Source organism: Cinclus cinclus, chromosome 3, assembly GCF_963662255.1.
Source record: "Cinclus cinclus chromosome 3, bCinCin1.1, whole genome shotgun sequence".
Taxonomy (NCBI): Eukaryota; Metazoa; Chordata; class Aves; order Passeriformes; family Cinclidae; genus Cinclus; species Cinclus cinclus.
Window position 1 is genome coordinate 23,091,460 of NC_085048.1, and position 18,740 is coordinate 23,110,199.

General features: G+C 37.5%; 1 protein-coding gene across 1 annotated transcript in view; it reads left to right on the top strand.

Moving 5' to 3' along the window:
- Nucleotides 1-18,740, top strand: part of AGPAT5 (1-acylglycerol-3-phosphate O-acyltransferase 5) — a 55,146-nt gene that overhangs the window by 26,893 nt on the left and 9,513 nt on the right. The window contains exons 5-6 of the mRNA XM_062488538.1: nt 937-1,027; nt 9,520-9,681. Coding sequence (XP_062344522.1) covers nt 937-1,027; nt 9,520-9,681 — 253 coding nt within the window. The remainder of the gene's footprint in view (nt 1-936; nt 1,028-9,519; nt 9,682-18,740) is intronic.

Genomic DNA, 18,740 nt, shown 5'->3' on the forward strand with positions numbered 1-18,740 from the left:
GAATGTGTCACGTTCAACTCTATAGCAGTTATCATTTGTGGCCATAGTTGCTTCTGTAGATGAGCCCCCAGTATGAAATTTTCACTGTTTAAATGATACTTTGTTTTACATCAGCTTAGTTTGTAGGAGATTAAGCAAGACACGCACACACGCACACACACACACACACACACACAAAAATTCTGTCCTGTCCTGTTTTAAAAGAAAATGGAAAATTGTCAAATTTGGCTGCTTCTATTTAGGTACATAATTCATAATTTTACAGTCAGATATGCAGATAGTTAGGCAACCTTTGCCTGTGTAATGATTTGAGAAGCCATAGGTAGTTTGGTGCTGAATAGGCAAGCAAATGAATTTATTTGAGAAATCTAACCTTGCTTAAAGGAATGTGACTTTAAAGTTCAAATTATGCTAAACTATGAGTTTGAGTTCCTAATATATTTAATATCCAATTCATTGAGAAACATCGAGGCACCTAAGACCTGTTATCATTTCAATTAATACTATTTCTAATAATGAATGAATTATTGTATGTTTCAGCATAAGGAAGGACTAGAGGCAAGATCACTATTTTTTTAAAAAAATGGTGACTTTGTGATATATTTATCTATCTTTTCAAAATCTCTTAAAACTGATACTCTTGTTGATACCTACTGCTTCTGACTTGCTGACTTCTGTTGACACATGCTATCTCCCTTCCTAAATCACATGGAGTATTGTCTATGGAGTATTTTCAAATAAAATTATTTTGAACCTTGAACAGTAAGTTTCTTAGAGCTAAGAAATTTTATCTCAAGTATGCTGATTTTCTTTTGATCCTTACAATAGTCAGTGGTGTGAGCTAAATAACATAATGGACCTAGAAAGTGTTGATAATTTCTGTAAAAGCAGTCATTTTACATTCTTCTCTGTCTGTTTCTTTTTTTAATTCCACAGATGTATTTAGTGATTTTTCCAGAGGGGACTCGTTACAATCCAGAAATACCAAAAGTCATTGCGGATAGTCAATCATTTGCTGAAAAGGAAGGTAAGCAAAAAAAAATTTGAAAGAATTCTTTTGTTACAGTGTTAATATGTATAAAATTGCTACATAATATGAAGATCACCTTAATTGGACTTTTAAACCTTGCATCATTGGTATTTAAAGGTTTAGAGCAGTATAAACTACTGTTTCTCTTACAGAGTAAGATTATAGTAGTTAATATACAGACATTTCATGCATTTCACAATGTACAATAGTAACAGTTCTCCAGAAGGCTCTTTGTAGTTCCTATCTATAGTTGTGTATTTACTTATTTTCTTGCTTCTTGAGGTTGTAAGAATTGCCTACACTGAATCAGGGCACTGATCCATCTAAGTTGATATTGTAGCTCCAATTACAGTTGCTAGTCGATATAAAGAGTATTTTGCATAGAGCTTGTTGTGCCTTAAAAGAGAGAGTGTTCCATCATTTCACTTTTAATTAGTGTTAGTGCTCCTATGGCATTTTTGTTTTGTTCCACTCTTACCTTCCAGTCTCACTATTCCTTGGTAGAATTTTATTCTGGAACTGCTTTGATTGTTGACATTGTCTCTATAACCACAGATGGAAAGGCTTGCAAAAAACCCAAGAGTCACAAGATCTTTCATATTTTCTCACATGATATGCACATAAACTTTAAATCCAACAGTTCAGAGAACATGTTTCCTGATGTTTTTTCCTGTTGACCAAAGTGAAATAATTCACTCTAAAAGTAAACAAAGAATAACAAATAGGTCTGGTAAATTCATCTCTGTGACACACTGAAATGAATTCACAAGTCTGTGAATCAGCCTGTTGATATAATCAAGCTATTAAGTATTGTTAACTCTTGTCCAAAAGGATATATGCTTTTCTTCTCCTTGGGAAGAATGGAATTTGTTTGCGTGTGAGAGCAGGAGAGCTGAAGTCATAATGTATTTATTCATCGCTTAAGTTTCCTGTCGGAAATGAAAGTCAAATGTTTCATTTAGGTTGGTGGTTCTTTGAGAGTTCAGACGGAGGGGGCTGTTTGAGAGGTTTTTTTCCTCACCTTCTTCAATGAGAGAAAAGGCTGTCATTGTTTTACTATTATTTTATTTCATTACTGTTATTTTATTTCACCTTTTAATTATATCTCTGCGGGCTGCAAAACAGTGAAACACGGCTTTTGTGCTTTCAGAGCACCTGTTTGTTTCTTCTACTGTTTTTCTCTCCAGTACTGGTCTGTTCTTATTTTCCAACGATTACTCCTTTCAAAAACTCTCCCAGCAAATAATTATTAAACAAGAAGCATCTCCAATTCTATTGTGGACTCTTCTTGATCTCCTTCTCCTCACTGCTAAACTCTTTTGTTGTTGGCTTCTGCCCCATTTTTTATGCGGGGAGAATGGGAAGCAGTGTGTGCTCCCCTGGGGCCCTGCTCCCCTGCATGTCCACACAGAGACACGGAATACTCATGGGAACTGGAGCATCCCTCGTGCAAGTGTGTTGAGAAGCAGGGGCTGACACTGAGAGGAGAAGCAGACCGTTCTGACGGCTGAGCCTGGAGCACGTACCAGTCCAGGACACATCCCAGCACGCCAGGAGCTGTGGGGATGGGGAGTTCCGAGTGGCTGCTGGCAGGATGTGATTACAGCTCCCCAGGGTCCCACCCTGCTGCTGTGCAATGCTGCTGGCCCTGCCCTGTGGCTTGCCCTGAGCAACCCCGGTGTCCCCACAGTGCTGGCTGGGTGCTGGGGCTGCAGCGTGGGAGCGGTGGCCACGGGCAGTCTGAGCGATGGCCGTGCTCCCTGGGACACTGCTGAGCTCAACCAAAAACACACCTTGCTATGCTTGTCCAAATATCCAGGAGGCTCCTTACTTCCTACACTTTTAGGAAAGGTGGTAACAAGCGGTAGTTCTGCCAGCCACAGGAACGAGGAGGACATACTATAACCTATGGTTTAAATAAAATTGCACTTCATTCTTTGTGGGGATATAATAAAGTGTAATAATTTAGTCTTGTCATCTTAGTAAATTTGTTACAGAGCATGGTGCTTCAGGGCAGGCCTTACTGACATGTAGGGGAATTTGTTTGTTTTGTACCTTGAAATGATTTTTCCCCCTACTTTTTTTGCTCAATTTTATGTTGAGTAAATACTGCAAGTGTAATATTGGGAAAAGTAGTTTAATTAAGAAGAATTAAACAAGAAACCCATGTTAGAACCAGAGGTATTAGCCCCAAAGATAACAAAGCTATTCCTAAAGCACAAACATAACTCAATGTTTATGATGCTGCCTGAAATACTGATTTTGACATTAGTGTGTGTATATGTTTTACTAGTTTTGCAGAGAGGAAGTATAAAAAAGTTTTTGTGGGATTTTACTTTTACTCCCCATGAGCTGCATCCTCACCTAGAAAAGATTCATTGGTTTAAGAAGAATTCTTGGGCTGAACTTAGTTACCTGCTCTTAGTGAGACCAGCTGATAAGCTGCATCTCATATCTTGATGTTCTTTTTATGTTTTGCATACAGTTACTGGCTCTTTACAGTTGGTCCTAGGACCAGTTCAACAAAATGAAATTTAAAATTAATTTTTAAAAAGCTGGTATTTACCTACAATGAAGTATTGTGACAATGCTGATTTCAACTATTATGTCTTCATTCATTGATATGAATATTTAAATAAAGCTTAACTGTCTGTCTATGAATAGGATGGAAGGATATCAAGCAGCAAAAAACTTCAATCTTGAAAGAGAGGCAATATTTAAAAATACCAATAATAATTCATGTTACTGTTTGTCTTGCCCTAGGGCTTGGGTTCTGTACAAAATGTTTATTTCTAGCAAGAACAGATGGTTTTCTTCTTTATGAAACTAGCAAATCAAATACACAGGGTGGGTCCATTATAAGTTCTGCCCATTGAATTGTATTCAGTGAGAATTAGCAACAGAAAGTTAGTTACTTCGAGGAATACTGATTTTCTGGTGATGAACTAAGAATGTTGTCATCTAAGGGCAATGCTAATACCTCCAAAAACTGAAGGATTACTCACACCTTTTACAAGTGGCAGAAGATTCCCCTCAGATCAGCTTCCTACCTGGGATAGGAGTAAACTTAAAATATGTTTGTTTGGTGGTATTGGGAAAGAAACTTGTTGACATTTAAAAATGAGAGCAAAAATTACATGTCTAAAACTAAGCTGTTTGGTTATTTGTTGTAGGATTAATGCAGGAGTTAATAATAAAACAAGTCAAATTTTGTGGAGTTAAGAAAATTAATCCACTATTTATATTTTTTGGCCAAAATATCAGTATTTGCTGGGATTTTACAGTTGCAACAAGCCACATAAGCCACATGTTGCCAGAATATCAGATGTAGATGCGTGTTTGATTTTCTCATTTCTGGTGGAGGCTTCCAAGCTAAGGGCATGTGTGCCATGTAGCTGACTTTGAGCCTGATACATCTTGCTGTCCTCTTCTGGCACAAAGTAGGTGCCTGGGTGAGTTGACTCCAGCAATTGCTACCAGGATGGGCTCTTCCTCCATGTTCCAGTCTGGTTGGTGGCTCCCATTTTTCTAATGGTGTATCTTTTGGTATATCTTCCAACATTCCCATAATCAAATATTTCATCCTCTGCTCTCTCAAAGAACTGGTATGATGGCATGGGTTTTGCCTTTTGTCTTCTGAGCTTTTGCATTTCAATTTCCAGTATTTAAGTATATAGTCAGTAGTCGAGTTTGCTTTAGTTTTCCATTGTGTGGGAGTAGTCAGCCAACCTGGTTCCTGTCTTCAAAGTCTGATGCAGTTATTCAGTTGACATATTGGTGATCCCTTTCAGGCTCTGTTCCATGGCTTTAGGTATCATAAAAGTGCAGGATTTCTTTCCCTGTAGTCAGTGAGCTGGGGTTGCTGAGTCCAGTTCTAATGTCTAGGTGGCACCCATATTTCCATAGGGATTTAACTAAGCTTGTCATAATAATAGAAGTGGTAATTTTTATTGGATCTGTTTAATTAAAACTGTAAATCTTATAAGTCTTGGTCTTTTTATTTATATTGGACTATAGAGAAAGATATTTGTAAACCCCGCAAAATGCATGATTGCTACTTTTTGTGACAGCTTCTAGTATAAAATCTATTTCATTTGTATGTAGCCAAAATACCTATGTGTAGATTTCATATCATTTTGCAGTAGTCAGTCATAGAATCATAGAATATGCTGTGTTGGAAGGGACCCATCAGGATCATTGGGTCTGAATCCTGGTCCTGCACAGGATACCCTGAGCACCACAAATTTCTTTGGTTTAGTAGAATATAAATTTTATGAAAATGTTAACAAATGGTGTTTTAAAAATTTGAAAATAAATAGGAATAATCCAAAGCCCTCCTACTCCTAATATTACTAACTCTGAAAAGTCAAAGCCAAAGGGATGAGAAACTTCTTAAATTTAACTTGGCTTGTTTTTGCTGAATGAAGACTAAACAATCTTCCCTGGCAAAAGGCATTCGTGGAATTTTGTATTAATGTTTGATTTCTAACAAAGGTCATTTCATCAAGCAAACATTTAAGGTATGAATTTATTATCCTCTTTGGTTTTATGGAGAAAAGTTGCTGATGTAAATATTTTTTAATGCTGAGTTTATCTTGACAAATATGCTTTGTGCTAAGATGTTTGTGTATGCAGGATGTGCTTATCTCGAAATTGTTTTCCAGATCATGTAAAAAAGAGGTGTTTCAATGCACCTAATTGAAAATGTTTCCCTTCTAGGTCTTGGCATTCATTTTGAATTGTATTCTAAAGCAATTCAAAGTATTCAATATCCATAAAAGTTATTTGGAATTGTCACTAAAGAAAACAGATTTTGGCTGTATTTATTCTACACTTTCATGAAAGCAGGCTTGGTCTAAAAGTGCTGGTGAGATGTGGACAAAGAATATAGTTTTAAAGATGAGTAGGTTATGGACCTTGAGTGTCATTTGAGATGGATCATTAGAATGAAGTAAGGGTCTGTGTTATTAAAAGTTATCCTTTGGAAATTAAGTAAGGAAAACAAGAAGCTACATTGTATGCATTCTGTAGATATCCAGGATGAAAGAAAGTATATCAATGTGTTGTGTCTCCCATGGCTTGCTGTGGGCTGGTCCTACTCTTCCTGAGGAGTTTAGTTGCATTTCTGATATACTTTAGTTCATGGTAGCAGAAAAACACTTTTTGCTAGTGCATGTGGTTTTTTACTACTGCTATCAGCTGAGTCCTGTTTCTGTGAGTCAATGGAACGCTAGCATACAAATGGGTGAGTTCTCCCACCAGTTATTTTATAAGTCTGACTATGGACTCTGGTTTCAGTATGTAAGGCTCTGAATCACTGGAGGCATTCCAGAAAGCTGGTGGGAACTCAACAGTTTTGTGAGTACTTGGGACACTGCACGTAACTGCAGAGCTTTTTGTCTAATATCTTCACTGCACACACATTCACATGGAAAAGGAAAGATCTGGTTGGTCTTGAAATCAACTCATCAGTTTTCACCCTGGTTTCAGTTTTTGTGTACTTGAAAGGTGAGTTTCAAGTACATGGTTTCATGGGGAGGGGAGAGAGATGTGGAGACCTCAAATTAATTCTGACATCCACTTTCAGTGAGCAATTAACGTCTGTTGATGAAATGTGGTAAATGCTAATGTAATACACATGGAGTATTCTTAAATTAGAGCTGAGAATTTTTACTGTTTTCTTTTTAAAATATGGTGTGTACAGATCAGGGGTAGAAATACATCTAACAAAGTCCAGCTCTGAAAATGTGGATGGCCTGCCTGTACTGAACAGCTCTGAGTTTTTGGCCTGGAAGAAGGGAAGACGATGGCAATCTTCTACACAAAGCTGTATTTAGCTACTATTATATGTTACTTCACCCTGATCAAGTTAGATAAATGATGTTTTATTTAGGGTCTTTTTGCTATTTTGTGTTTAGATGAAAAATTCACATCTATAGCTGTTAATGATTTGGGGCTTTGTAATTGCCAAAGTAATTATTTTATTTCATTTGGTTTTCTCGCAGACTTTATGAGGTAATTTCTGCATCTTACAATAATGTAGTCAATGGATGATATTTGAAGTATCATAGCTCATCATATTTCTTCAAATTTTCTTTTTTTTAATGTCTATCATTCAAAAATTAGAAGAGTAAAGCTGTGGCTTTTTAAGGTAGAACATTGCAATATTAGTAGTATCTAGTTCATTTTCTTTGGCATTTAAAACAAAATCTCATGACCTTAAATACTTTGACAGAGGGTCCTAACTGCATTGCACAACATTAAAAACAGTTTAAGCACAGTGTGTTTTGTGAATTGGATGCAGGCAGCTTGCCAAGGTAACTATACTGTAACTACTTAGATTTAAATTCTGTTATGTTGATTTTAGCAAAGATCGTAAGTAATTGCAAGAATATGTGGTAATGTTTTTATAAAACAGATTCTTTAAAAGTATGTGCTGAAATGGTGTTGCTGCATGTTTGTCATTCACTGTAGTATTTCTGAAAAATGGATTATGGACTTTACTGATTTAGATGCATAGTCATATTGTACTTAAATTAGCAAGAGTTCACTGACAGCATGTGGAATAGGAGTGGCTTATTCTACATTTGCACTCCACAGATTGTCACTGACCATCTTCATCACCAGAACTGGCCATGGATGAAAAGAAATCAGCAGCTAATAGCCATAGATACCTAACTTAATAATTTTTCTAGATGGTTTAATTCTCACTGAATTTTCCCTTTTTCTTCCTCACAGTAATAGCTTGGTGAAGGGGAAGATGAGTTGGGCAGGAAAGGAATGACTGTGTTTTTAGAATATGTTTGGGAATTCGGCTCAGCAAGAGTTGTGTTGAGTGTCATGTCCACACTAATACCATTGCTGACACAGCACGAAAATATTCATTGCTTCTTTTATAGAATAAACATTTTGAAACATAACATAACATAATTAGCTGTTTGATGTAACAGTTCACAAGCTAAGAAAACACTACCACTATGTTATGCTTCAAAATATTTACATGATCCATATAACATTTTGCATAGACAGTTATCACTATTGCCAGTAAGGCATGGAACAATGGCTTCAGAAGGAGCGCTGATAAACAGCCTTTTATCTTTGCATTCAGACAAGGAGATTCTTAGCAAATATTAAGATCAAGATAATGATTTATATTAAAAATTTCAACTCTTAAGGATATTAAGAGTGGTGTAGAAACTAGCATTATCTTACAATATTCACTAGATATTTTGTAATTTTAGGTCAAAGTGTGTTTTACCTGGCAAGGGAGTTCAGTACAAAATCAGGACACAATATATAATCTTTTGAATTGATTTTGCAATCAGAAAGGTACCAAAAGCAATGCCACAATCCTTTGGTTTAGAAAAATTTCCTGTTTACCCACCAGGAACCAGTGGATTCACCAAAGGATCATTCTTTAAAAATGGACTGAATAGTAAGCCAATGAAAAATAGGCTAGAAATGAAAAAACACCATTTTATTCTGTTACTTCTTTGTGAGAAAGATACACATAGGAAAATAGCAAAAATGTTACATAGCATGCTTTTTTTTTCCAAGTAAATGTGGAAGAGCTGGGTTCAGGTCAAGAAAAGGCTTTGGGTTTGGGCTTGTTTGCTTGTTTTAATTTTGAAAGTCATTGTATATTGAAATTCTGGAAAGAAAACCAGGTTTACACTTTTGAGCCCAGGGTGTTTTTATGTTCTTAAGTATGCTTTAAGTAGCAGTGGTAAACTGAAGTAAACATGGATATGAAATACTGTTGTTAAGACATGTGGAGTGATGTTAAACTTGATGTTCTTGTGTCTTGGCATACCAATCTCTGTGGATTGGCCTGGAAAAGACAAAAATTGATTTCTGTCACTATGAGTTTGTCAGTAGCCAAGTCAATTTTAACAGGTTATTTACAGGGAAGCACAGAAGATGTCCTCCTTGGTTTTGGATCTCAGTGCTGTATTTTCCTCCATTGCTGCTAAGTTTTTCTCTGGGATAGTGAATAGGTTAGGATTCAGTATGTTCACTAAACTGGTTTGCCCTTGGGAAGTAAAATGCAGGATGAGCATTAGGCGTGCTTAAATTTTCTGTGATTATCTGTCAAATCTGTTACTGATACAGAATTTCAGGAGGTGATGCTATGTGTGTTTCGTAGTGGGCACACATAAACAGTAAAGAGAAGTGCTGTTTCATCACTCATGAGCCACATCAAAACCATCACTGCTTCCAGTGAGAAGTTGTAAAAAAGGCTCTCTTACTGAGCAGCCTTCCTATTGTTAATGTCCTTTAGGATTTTTTTTCATCTTCTAATGTGTTCAGTAGAGAAAAAGCAGTGAATACACATGCACAATCTCTCAACTGAGAATTGAGATTGAGAATAAACCTCTTGTGATTTTGGATGGAGGTGCTGACATTCCTTGGTGTGATGTTCCTTTTGTAAATGTAGTCCAGTTTACTTTCAAACACTGTAGTTCTTTTTTATTTTTTTTCTCCTCTAGGACTTGCTATATTAAAGCATGTGCTGACTCCACGGGTGAAGGCAACTCATGTAGCCATTGACACAATGAAAGACTATCTGGATGCAGTGTACGATGTGACTGTGGCTTATGAAGGTACTGTGGACCACAAAGGGCAAAGAAAACTGGCACCATCTATGACAGGTGAGTTGAGGCCTATGAGACATGCTGTAGCCATATGCTTGATCATATACAGTACCAATTTCAGGTGTTTTGAAATGCTCTGAAGATAATCTCCACAGCACTTCAGCCATCCTATAGCCCCCTGGTAGGGCATTGTTCTAGTCACTGGACTTTACAGGAGTTACCTGTGACACTCCTGCCCTCTGCTTCCCCCTTCCAAATCTAAATACAAGTGCCCTTTGCAGTTAAAGGGAACTTGGAGCCATAGGCAGCAGATCCCATTTACCTTCATGTTTCTTCTAGCACTGGGATTTGGCATCTTAAAGTCTCTCTCTCTTCTTCTGCTGTGCTACATATATGTACATGAACACGTGTACATCTAATTGCTGAAGTGCACGTATTTTAAAGGGAAAATGCATAGCAGTAGTATTGTAGTGACAATTTTTCAAAGTGCTGCACACAGCCAGTAATCTTACAAGCACTCAACAGCATTTTTATGCAAGTGGGCTTCACTTGCTTTAGATTTTTAAACCACCTACAGGACCTTAAGAAAATCAGATAGATTGGTTTTACATTCCTTGAGTAATCTAACCAGAAAATAGGTTCTGGAGTTTCTGCTAGGGAAAACTCAGGGACAGAGAGCTTCAGGGTTTGCTGTTTATTATGCTTGGTGGTAGATTGATAATTTATTCTTAAGTAAATAATTTGCCTGCACTGTTACTGGAGTGCCAGATATCGCCTTTCTTTCCATTTGTAGTTGCTGTATTACTCAGCTGTATCTGTGCCTGACTGTTGCTGGTTGGATCAAAGTGGCACTTTTGAGTCTCTTGCACTACCAAAAAATACCAAGTGAGAAAAAACAGCTACAGTAGTTCCACAGAGCTCTCCAAACTTTTAGGCAAGGGATCGGTATCAACTGAGAGACCTGCAGGAAACTTATCTAACTCTCTGATCCTCAGCTTACCCAGTGTCACTGGGACTTGTTCCTTCTCCTGCTAAAAATAGTTCCTAGTGCAGCTGTTTCCATGTTCCTTCATTAGCAGGTGTAACTCCTTGAGTCACATGCACTGCTTCCCAGGTGCTAGTTGATTAGATGTTCTGGAATTGTCTATTTTTACATTTTCATCCTGTTTAAAATACTTTCGGATGAGTGAGAAGCAAAACCGTAAACATTATATTAATTCAACACTTGTATTGTACTATAGCATCTTAGGATGGTTTTATTTTATGTACTTTTTGTTCCTAGTGGGAATTTTTTATGTCAAGAGTTCTTTTTGTGATTTAAAGTTATTTTATTTTCTTAAATGCCTTCTGACCCTTTTACAGTACCTTTGGAGACTGAGCAGCCTCCTTCTTGTCCCATCACCCAACCCTTTCTAAGACCCCCTTCAAAACAAATAGGATTGTTTCTCCTTCCCTGCAGCATATCTTGTTTCATGACTTAATTACTAGGCAGTTTCAGCCATTCTCATGCTGAACTTCTCACTGCCTAATGGTTAATTAAACTATTAAAATGTCATTACCTAATGATAAGATGGCAAATGTTCAAATTCCTTACAAGACCTCTTCACCTATTGAACCTTATGGTTTACATGAAGCATGATACAATTATGGAAGGGGAACCAACAAGCTGAATTTCTCTGTTGGCTGCTTTTTGTGTTGGTGTCAAGGAGGAATCAGATGCTTTGGGGTGGCCACTCCACATCCAGCCTTTTGGAGCCTCCATGGCAGCAGTCCAGGCATATCTTTCAGCCAGGCTTACTGTTAGGGCTGGGGTAATTACTGGTTCAGCCTTGGGGTAAAAATAAGGCAGTAATACAGAATGAAGTGCAGCCAACCAGCTGTTACCCCTTACAGAGCAGATAAATGATATATCCATGATAGATCAACATTGCATTCCATGCTATTGTGGCAGTCACATGTATATCATATAATATAAATTATGTAGATTAAGAACACTTTATGAATTACAGTGTGGAACATAGTTGTCATTCTTTTAGACTCTCCAGACAAAGTGACAGACAAACAATTTCTGTTCTAAGAGATCAAGATCATTTCGCCATTTGTTATGCAGAAGTCCAGCAACTGGTCTGTCAGGAATATAACAAGAATTGAATTAGGCATATTTATGCATTTAACATTTTTTAGCATTATTTCTCTTTCACAGTCCTAAAATGAGTTGTGCACACATGAAAAGAGCATCTTACTTCGTATGAACATTTCATACTTGTGTCAATGCTGGTTGAGAATCTTGTTTTTCATTCTCATCGGAATAAAATGGCAGTGCAATCTTGGTAATTTTTAAAAGATAAGGTTGACATGTCTTTTTCAATCTAGCTACACTGATTGAAATTTATTGCATGGAAAACAAACTTCTGATAAACACAACTTTACTTGAGGACTTTATTTCCCATACTATGACATTTCCCATGTGAATGAAATCTGAATTCCACACAGATAGTGTTTCTTGAAATGCATTTTGCTTTCAGATCTATAAATCTCAGTTCCTTAGAAGAGCCTCTGCCATTTCAGGAAAAGCCCATACTTACCTGGCACATCAGCAGCTCTTGGCTGTTGTCTTCCGTAGTAAACAAAGTGTGTTAAAAAGAACATTTTAATGCCTGTGAGGAGTACTAGCACACTTTGAGAAATTGTGTTAACAAAATGTGAATGGGAAATAATATCTGAAGAAAAAGTGAATTGCTTTTTAAATTTTGTAGTATGCAACTTTTAGTCTACGTAGTCTTTCTTCTCAAAATTCAATTTTTTGCAATTTTTTTTTAACTCCGGCAATCTTAAATGTGCTGTTGAGTTGCTCAATAGGATTAAAACACAGCCTAGTATACTAGCAGCTGGAAAATAGTTATTTCACCGTAAGAACAGTGAATGCCAGATACACCTGTTATAGCATGGTGCCATTTCATAGCAGGCAAATTGTTGTAGTATATACTTTCAAATGTGTTGAGCTTTTTGTCGCTACTTATGCATGTTAATATTTTTTGGCACTTTCCAGTGGCAGGTTTGTTTTAGGAGACATCAGATTTGATTAGTCTTCAACAGTGACTTAGGTTAGCTTTACACAGGGATGTTGCTTTCTGCTGTTGCTTCACATCCAGCTGTAACCAATGGATGGAATCCTTCTCCTACCATTTATTCATTCCCTTTGTTACAAGTGTGGATCTTGGTACATTTCCAGTGGAAGTTTATCTGGCACATAGCAGCCTTTCTAAAACATAGCAATTTCCCAGAGGTTTCTTCCTTCTCTCTAGTCCTGAAAATGGCTTGTCCAGATCATTAATGACAGAACATCTTGGTCCTGCATGGGAAGGACCATGCTTCTAGGCAGTATTTATGTGTGGTCATTCGAATAAGATGCAAATAATCATATGGGCACTGTGGCACAGCTGAGCGACATCTCAGGTACTGAAGTCTGGAAGAGATATTTAGAAGGGAAAAGGAGGAGAAGAAACCTGTGCTGAATTTGTTGATACTGTTTTACTACACTGTAATTAAGTGAAAAGCAGAAATAAGTTTGGGAAGAAAGGATGAGAACGTAATTCCCCCCCCCCCTTCTGAATAAATGTGCTATGCATTCACATCCAGCTTTGTCTGGTGTTAAGGGGCAGGTCTCATAGGATGTGGGAACTGTTATCATTCTTGCACCTGAAAGAGCATTATGTACACATCTACATCTTTATTATTCTGCCTGAAGGCTTTAGCATAACCAGCTGGTATTTATCTGGCCATTGTAGATGAAAGAGTGTGTGAAATAGCAGCATGTGACAATGATAAACACTGAATAAAAATAGCAAGTACATATAGACTCTGTCTTAAGTCAGAGGAATTCTTGAGAGTTATTGACTCTGCTGTATATCAGTTCCAGAACAAACGCTTTGAAAGCCTTGTGTATGTGTGCATTTCTGAAAATCTGTACATCACTTTGATCAGTATAATTTGAGGAGGTCAGACTGGCCTAACTGCCCTTGGGGAAGATACACTTTTCCAAAAGCTTGCACTTTTGTTAGGACCCAGTTAGACAGGGAAGTACAAGACTATAGAAAATAAACTGGAGCAATAGAAAACAGTCTTTTTCTGGACTGTGGCCCAAATTGGTTCACATCCATTGTCTCTCAAGGTCGAAAGAATGATAACAAGCACATGGTTACAGATGTGTTGAAAGAATTAAAAAGCTGAATTATTAAACAGATAAACATTAACAGAAGTAGAAAACAGCCCAAAGTAAGTTTTATAGTTATGAAGTGACTAATAATCTCTTCAGATCTCTGCTAGCTGTCATCTTGTATTGAATGAAAGAATATCGAAGAGTAAATGTCATTTATTTTTATAGTAACCAAAGAAAAGATGTAGATTAGACCTCAGGCTGGCATTAGCACTGGTGAAATTTATATCATGTGTAGGATGGCTTTTTAGCATGTATAGTAAGTCTCACATCGAAAGCTTGTCATTCTGCATCTGTTCAAGCAGAGTTTAAGTAATAATTACCTTTTGTATTTCAATATGTAAAATTTACATTGAGGTGTTTGGAGGAATTTTGATAACAACACTAGCTGGCAACATAGTTTGGTGGGGGTTGTGCTACATGATCTCCAGAGGTCCCTTCAAGCCCTAAGAATTCTGTGATTCTGTGATATTCTGTAAGACATTTTTCTTTTCAAGGAAAACCCTAGTTCTATTTTGTACAAAATGTAAAATAAAACTTATTCAATAACATGATTTCACCGGGTACCACAAGGTAAACTATCATCCAGTTTTAACTGAATGCATTTTCACTTGTCCTCCATAGGACTAGAGCTGTCATTTTAGACTCCCTGTAATTCCCTATTAGAAGTAGTTTGAGTAACATGAGAACCTGTCTGTTAATTTGGGAATGACTTATTCGTAGTGGCACTTTCGACAAAGATGTGGGCATATGTATCAGTATTCTGCAGATAAGGACAGTCTGGGTAAATGCAAAGTGTTTTCATACTGTAAGAATTAAACATTGTACTTCTGGTCCAAAAAAATATGTCACCAAAGAGCAGCATCAGTTTATGGGAGTGTATGAAAGCCTAGATGTAGTTCATCAGAGAAAATTAAGGTCAGTCTGTGTCCTTGTTTTCAGATGGATAAAGAAGCAGAGGTGCTACTCATGCTCAAAATGTCAACTGTGTTTGGAATTCCTGTAGCTCAGTTTCTTGTCTCCACCATCAGGCAATCTTGAATGCTTAAGAAAGAATGCAAGATTCAGGCAACCCTGAATATGTCTAACTTTTCCCAGATCACAGACACTGTATCTGTGAGCACTGTATCTATGTGCTCACACCCCCTTGGTGGGGGTAATGACCCTCTGCAGCTCCTTCTGAGCCCCAGGCGTATGTTCCTCTGATTGCAAACCAGATCATTGTGTATCTCAGTTATTCCCAAGCAGCTCTTACTGAAGGTAAGCATCTGTAGTGCATCTGTAGCTTCCCTTTGGGAATTTGTGATCTGAAAACTCATGGTCATCAGGAAACCTCTGCTACATAAGAGGCTCTTGAAAGTATTTACACTGGAGATTCATAAAATTGCCCTGCACCCTGGACCTCATGCACATCTGAGAGGAAGTATTCCACTCCCCAAGCAGCCATTTATTTACAAAGGCTCAAGGAGCTCCTGATCTTTATGCAAAAGTGTATCTAAACCCTGAGGATAACAAAAACAACTTTAATTTCTTCTCACTGTCAGGTTTGGCCAAAAATATGTTGCTGCTTTGAGAGTCTGTGTTTATTTTTGGGGTTTTTATACATTACAGTCCTTTTCTTCTACTCTGTGGTGCTGTCCTCTGTTTATCAAAACAGACTGTCTGAAAGAAAAGCAAAAACATCAATATTAGCAGTATTGGCATAGTTCCTAGCAGATCCTGTTTTTTTTCTATGGAGAACATAGTTTTGAATTGGTCCACTCCTCGTATCTTTTGTTGCCATTTTTTCTTAACTGCAAAGTTTGATTTTTTTTTTTTTCACTTCTGAAACTTTAAAACCCTTCCAGGGAAGACACAGGTATCTCCTGAATTTGCTCATTTTCAGTTACCACTGGTGGGATACACTTTAGATGTAATCCACAGACCTAACCTGATCCAGGTTCTGTTCCTGGCAGCCTCATGATCAAAACTGTTACACTTTTGTAGGAAACTTCCTGCTAACTCGGCCAACATACAATATTCACATATTCTTACAGACAAGTACAAAGGCCACAGTGCAGCTGTTAGAATAACAGATTAAAGCCACTCAAAGATTGTTTCAGTGAGCTGTAATGTGCAAGTACTGTGGGTCTTCATCAGAGACCATCTTGGAACAGGAAGACAACTTACACTGACAATATGCTGCTCTCCATTGCTAATATCAGTGTAGCAAACTATAGATATCATTTTCTAATAATTATAACTTTAAAATATTCTTTAGATCTCAGCATCTTCAGGAAGATACAGGCAAGTGATGATTTACCCTTGAATTTGCAGGATTTGTGGAACTACAGTTCTTATCTGCCATCTTCAGGATATTTTTTTAAGCTGTCATATCCTCCCTCCTGCTTCCCTTCTCCAAACTGAAAATTTGGCCTTTTTAATGTCTCCTTGTTTGTAATGGAGGTACTTTTCCTCCTTAAATGTTTTAGTTGGTCTTTTCTGTGGCATTCTCTGAGTTCATTACATCCTCTTTCAGATGCAGAGACCAGAAGTGCACACAATATTTAAAATGTGGATTCAGAATCTTTATCTGTAGAGTGACATTCTTTGCCTTGTTCTTTATGTCCTTCCTCAAGCTACCCAGTATTTGGGGGATGTGGGGCTGCTGCTGAGAGGATGGGTTTAGGCAAGGGTCAGCAACTCCCATACTGTAACCACCAAATCCAAGTTAAGCATCATGTAATCGGGGTTTCAGTTTTTGGTTTTTTTTTTCCCCATGTTTGTTTACCCTGAAGCTTGGCTGCCACATTTTCACCCTGTTTGTTCAGCTTTGAGGGTTTTTTGAAGTTCAGCCAACATTTGACTACCCAAAAGAGCTCAGGGTCTTCTCAAAGAGATGTGAAAAATTTGAGCATTCACAGTTTGTTCCCTTCTTCAACTCATCAGTCATGAGACAGAGTAAAACCAGTCCTGGCATCAATCCTCGGAGGATCACAGTCAACAAGTCTTTTCCATCCCTAAGTCCTTCCATTTGCTTCCTCTCCTTTAAGCAGCTTTAGGTTTATAAAACATCATTTCCTCTAATCCTGTGGCAGCTTAATTTCTTAAATAGCCTTCAGCGTGGAACTCAGTCAGAGGCTTTATGAAAATTTACAAATATCATGTCCAGTGAATCCCCTTTATCCGCCTGGTCCTTAACACTGTTGTAGAAATCCAGCAAGTTGATGGGACAGGATTTCCCTTTACAAAATCCACACCAAATATTTTTCAACAGACTGTGATTATCTGTGTTCTCAGTGATTTTATTACAGACCTGTTGTCTTACCCAGTGATGTAAAACTCTAGTCTGTATTTCTGTATTTCCCAGCATCATCTCTAAATGAGATGAGATTTCCCAGCATCTTCTCGTTTGTAGAAGGGAAACTCCCCACTTTTCTGGCACAATGGCTGTTTGTGATGATAGGTTACACATATTTGCTTTTAAATTACACATTTGAGAGCTTCTGGATGAATGCTGTCTGGTTTTAGTGACTTCCTGACATCTGACTTGTTTATTTATATTTAGTCTAATATTTTCTGTGTGTTTGCTTATTGATCTAGTTCCTTTGAATGACCTGATACAAAGAGTGCAGTGGGTGTAGGAATCAAACATTTTCAACAAGAAAGAATGGTGAAAACAGATATATGAGCTTCTCTTGCAAGGGTTTATACTTGACCATAAGCACTGGTCTTCATCCAGCAATCCTACCAGTGGATTATCAAGTTTACTGCTTTTAATATACTGAAAGAAGTTAAAATAGAGCACCCTTTCCATTTTTCAAGTTCATTTTTAGTCCTCTTAAGTTTATGTTTACATTTGGCATGAACAGTTTTGTGGCTTTTCCTTACTTGGACAAGCTTTGCATTCCTCAAAGAGGAGAAGAAGGTATCATGGTAGCCTCCTTGATTCTTCCATTAAAGTCATACAGATGTTTTTCATACCCACACAGACTTTTCCTTTTGCAGTGTTACATGTTTTATGCAAGCTTCTATTACAAGTTTTTTCTGGGATTTGGTATTTGGGGAGTTTTTTAATAGTATCTAGGTTGCCTTCTTTTAGAATGTATATTTTAGGGTGTTTTGACACTTTGCCTTCCCTCCCATTGTGTACTTCCTTTAATTCATAGAATCATTGAAGTTGGAAAAGACTTCCAAGACCATGAAGTCCAACCTTCAAGCAAACACCACCCATACCCACTAAACCTTATCAGAAAGTGCCACATCTACTTACATATTTAACACTTCCAGGGACTACAACTTCACCACTTCCCTGGGGAAGCCTGTTCCAATGCATGAGCACTCTTTCAGTGAAGAAAGTTTTCCTAATATCCATCCAGCCTGAACTTCCTGTGGTGCAGCTTGAGGTCATTTCCCTTGTCCTGTCACTAGCTGCCTGGGAGAAGAAGCCAACCCCAAAGAATTCTGCATTTCTGTGCTGGATTCTTTCTCTACAACACTGAAATTAATTGTATTGTGGTTGCAGAGCAAGACCACACCAAGAAGACCATCTTTTCTTGTGGGTTTTCTTACTTAGTAGCTATTCCAGGAGATATTGTTTTCCCCGCCGATGTTTTTGTCCAATTGGTTGGGTCATCTTGGTTTGGTTTGATTTCGGATTTTTTTCCCCTGCTCATCCTGCTGAAGTATCAATGCAGCTCAATAAAGGTAGGTGGAATCTCACACTCCTGTCATCAGTCCTGAACTTGCAGGTCTCAGTCTGGCTTCACAGTTTCTGCTCACTATTATTAAGCTTACTTGGAAGTAATTTAATTATTTATGGTATATATATTCTAGTAGAGTCTGGATTTTCCATCCACAAGGACTTCATTGTGCTTTTGTCTCCTTATTATATAAAGCTATTATACTTCATATAATTTTT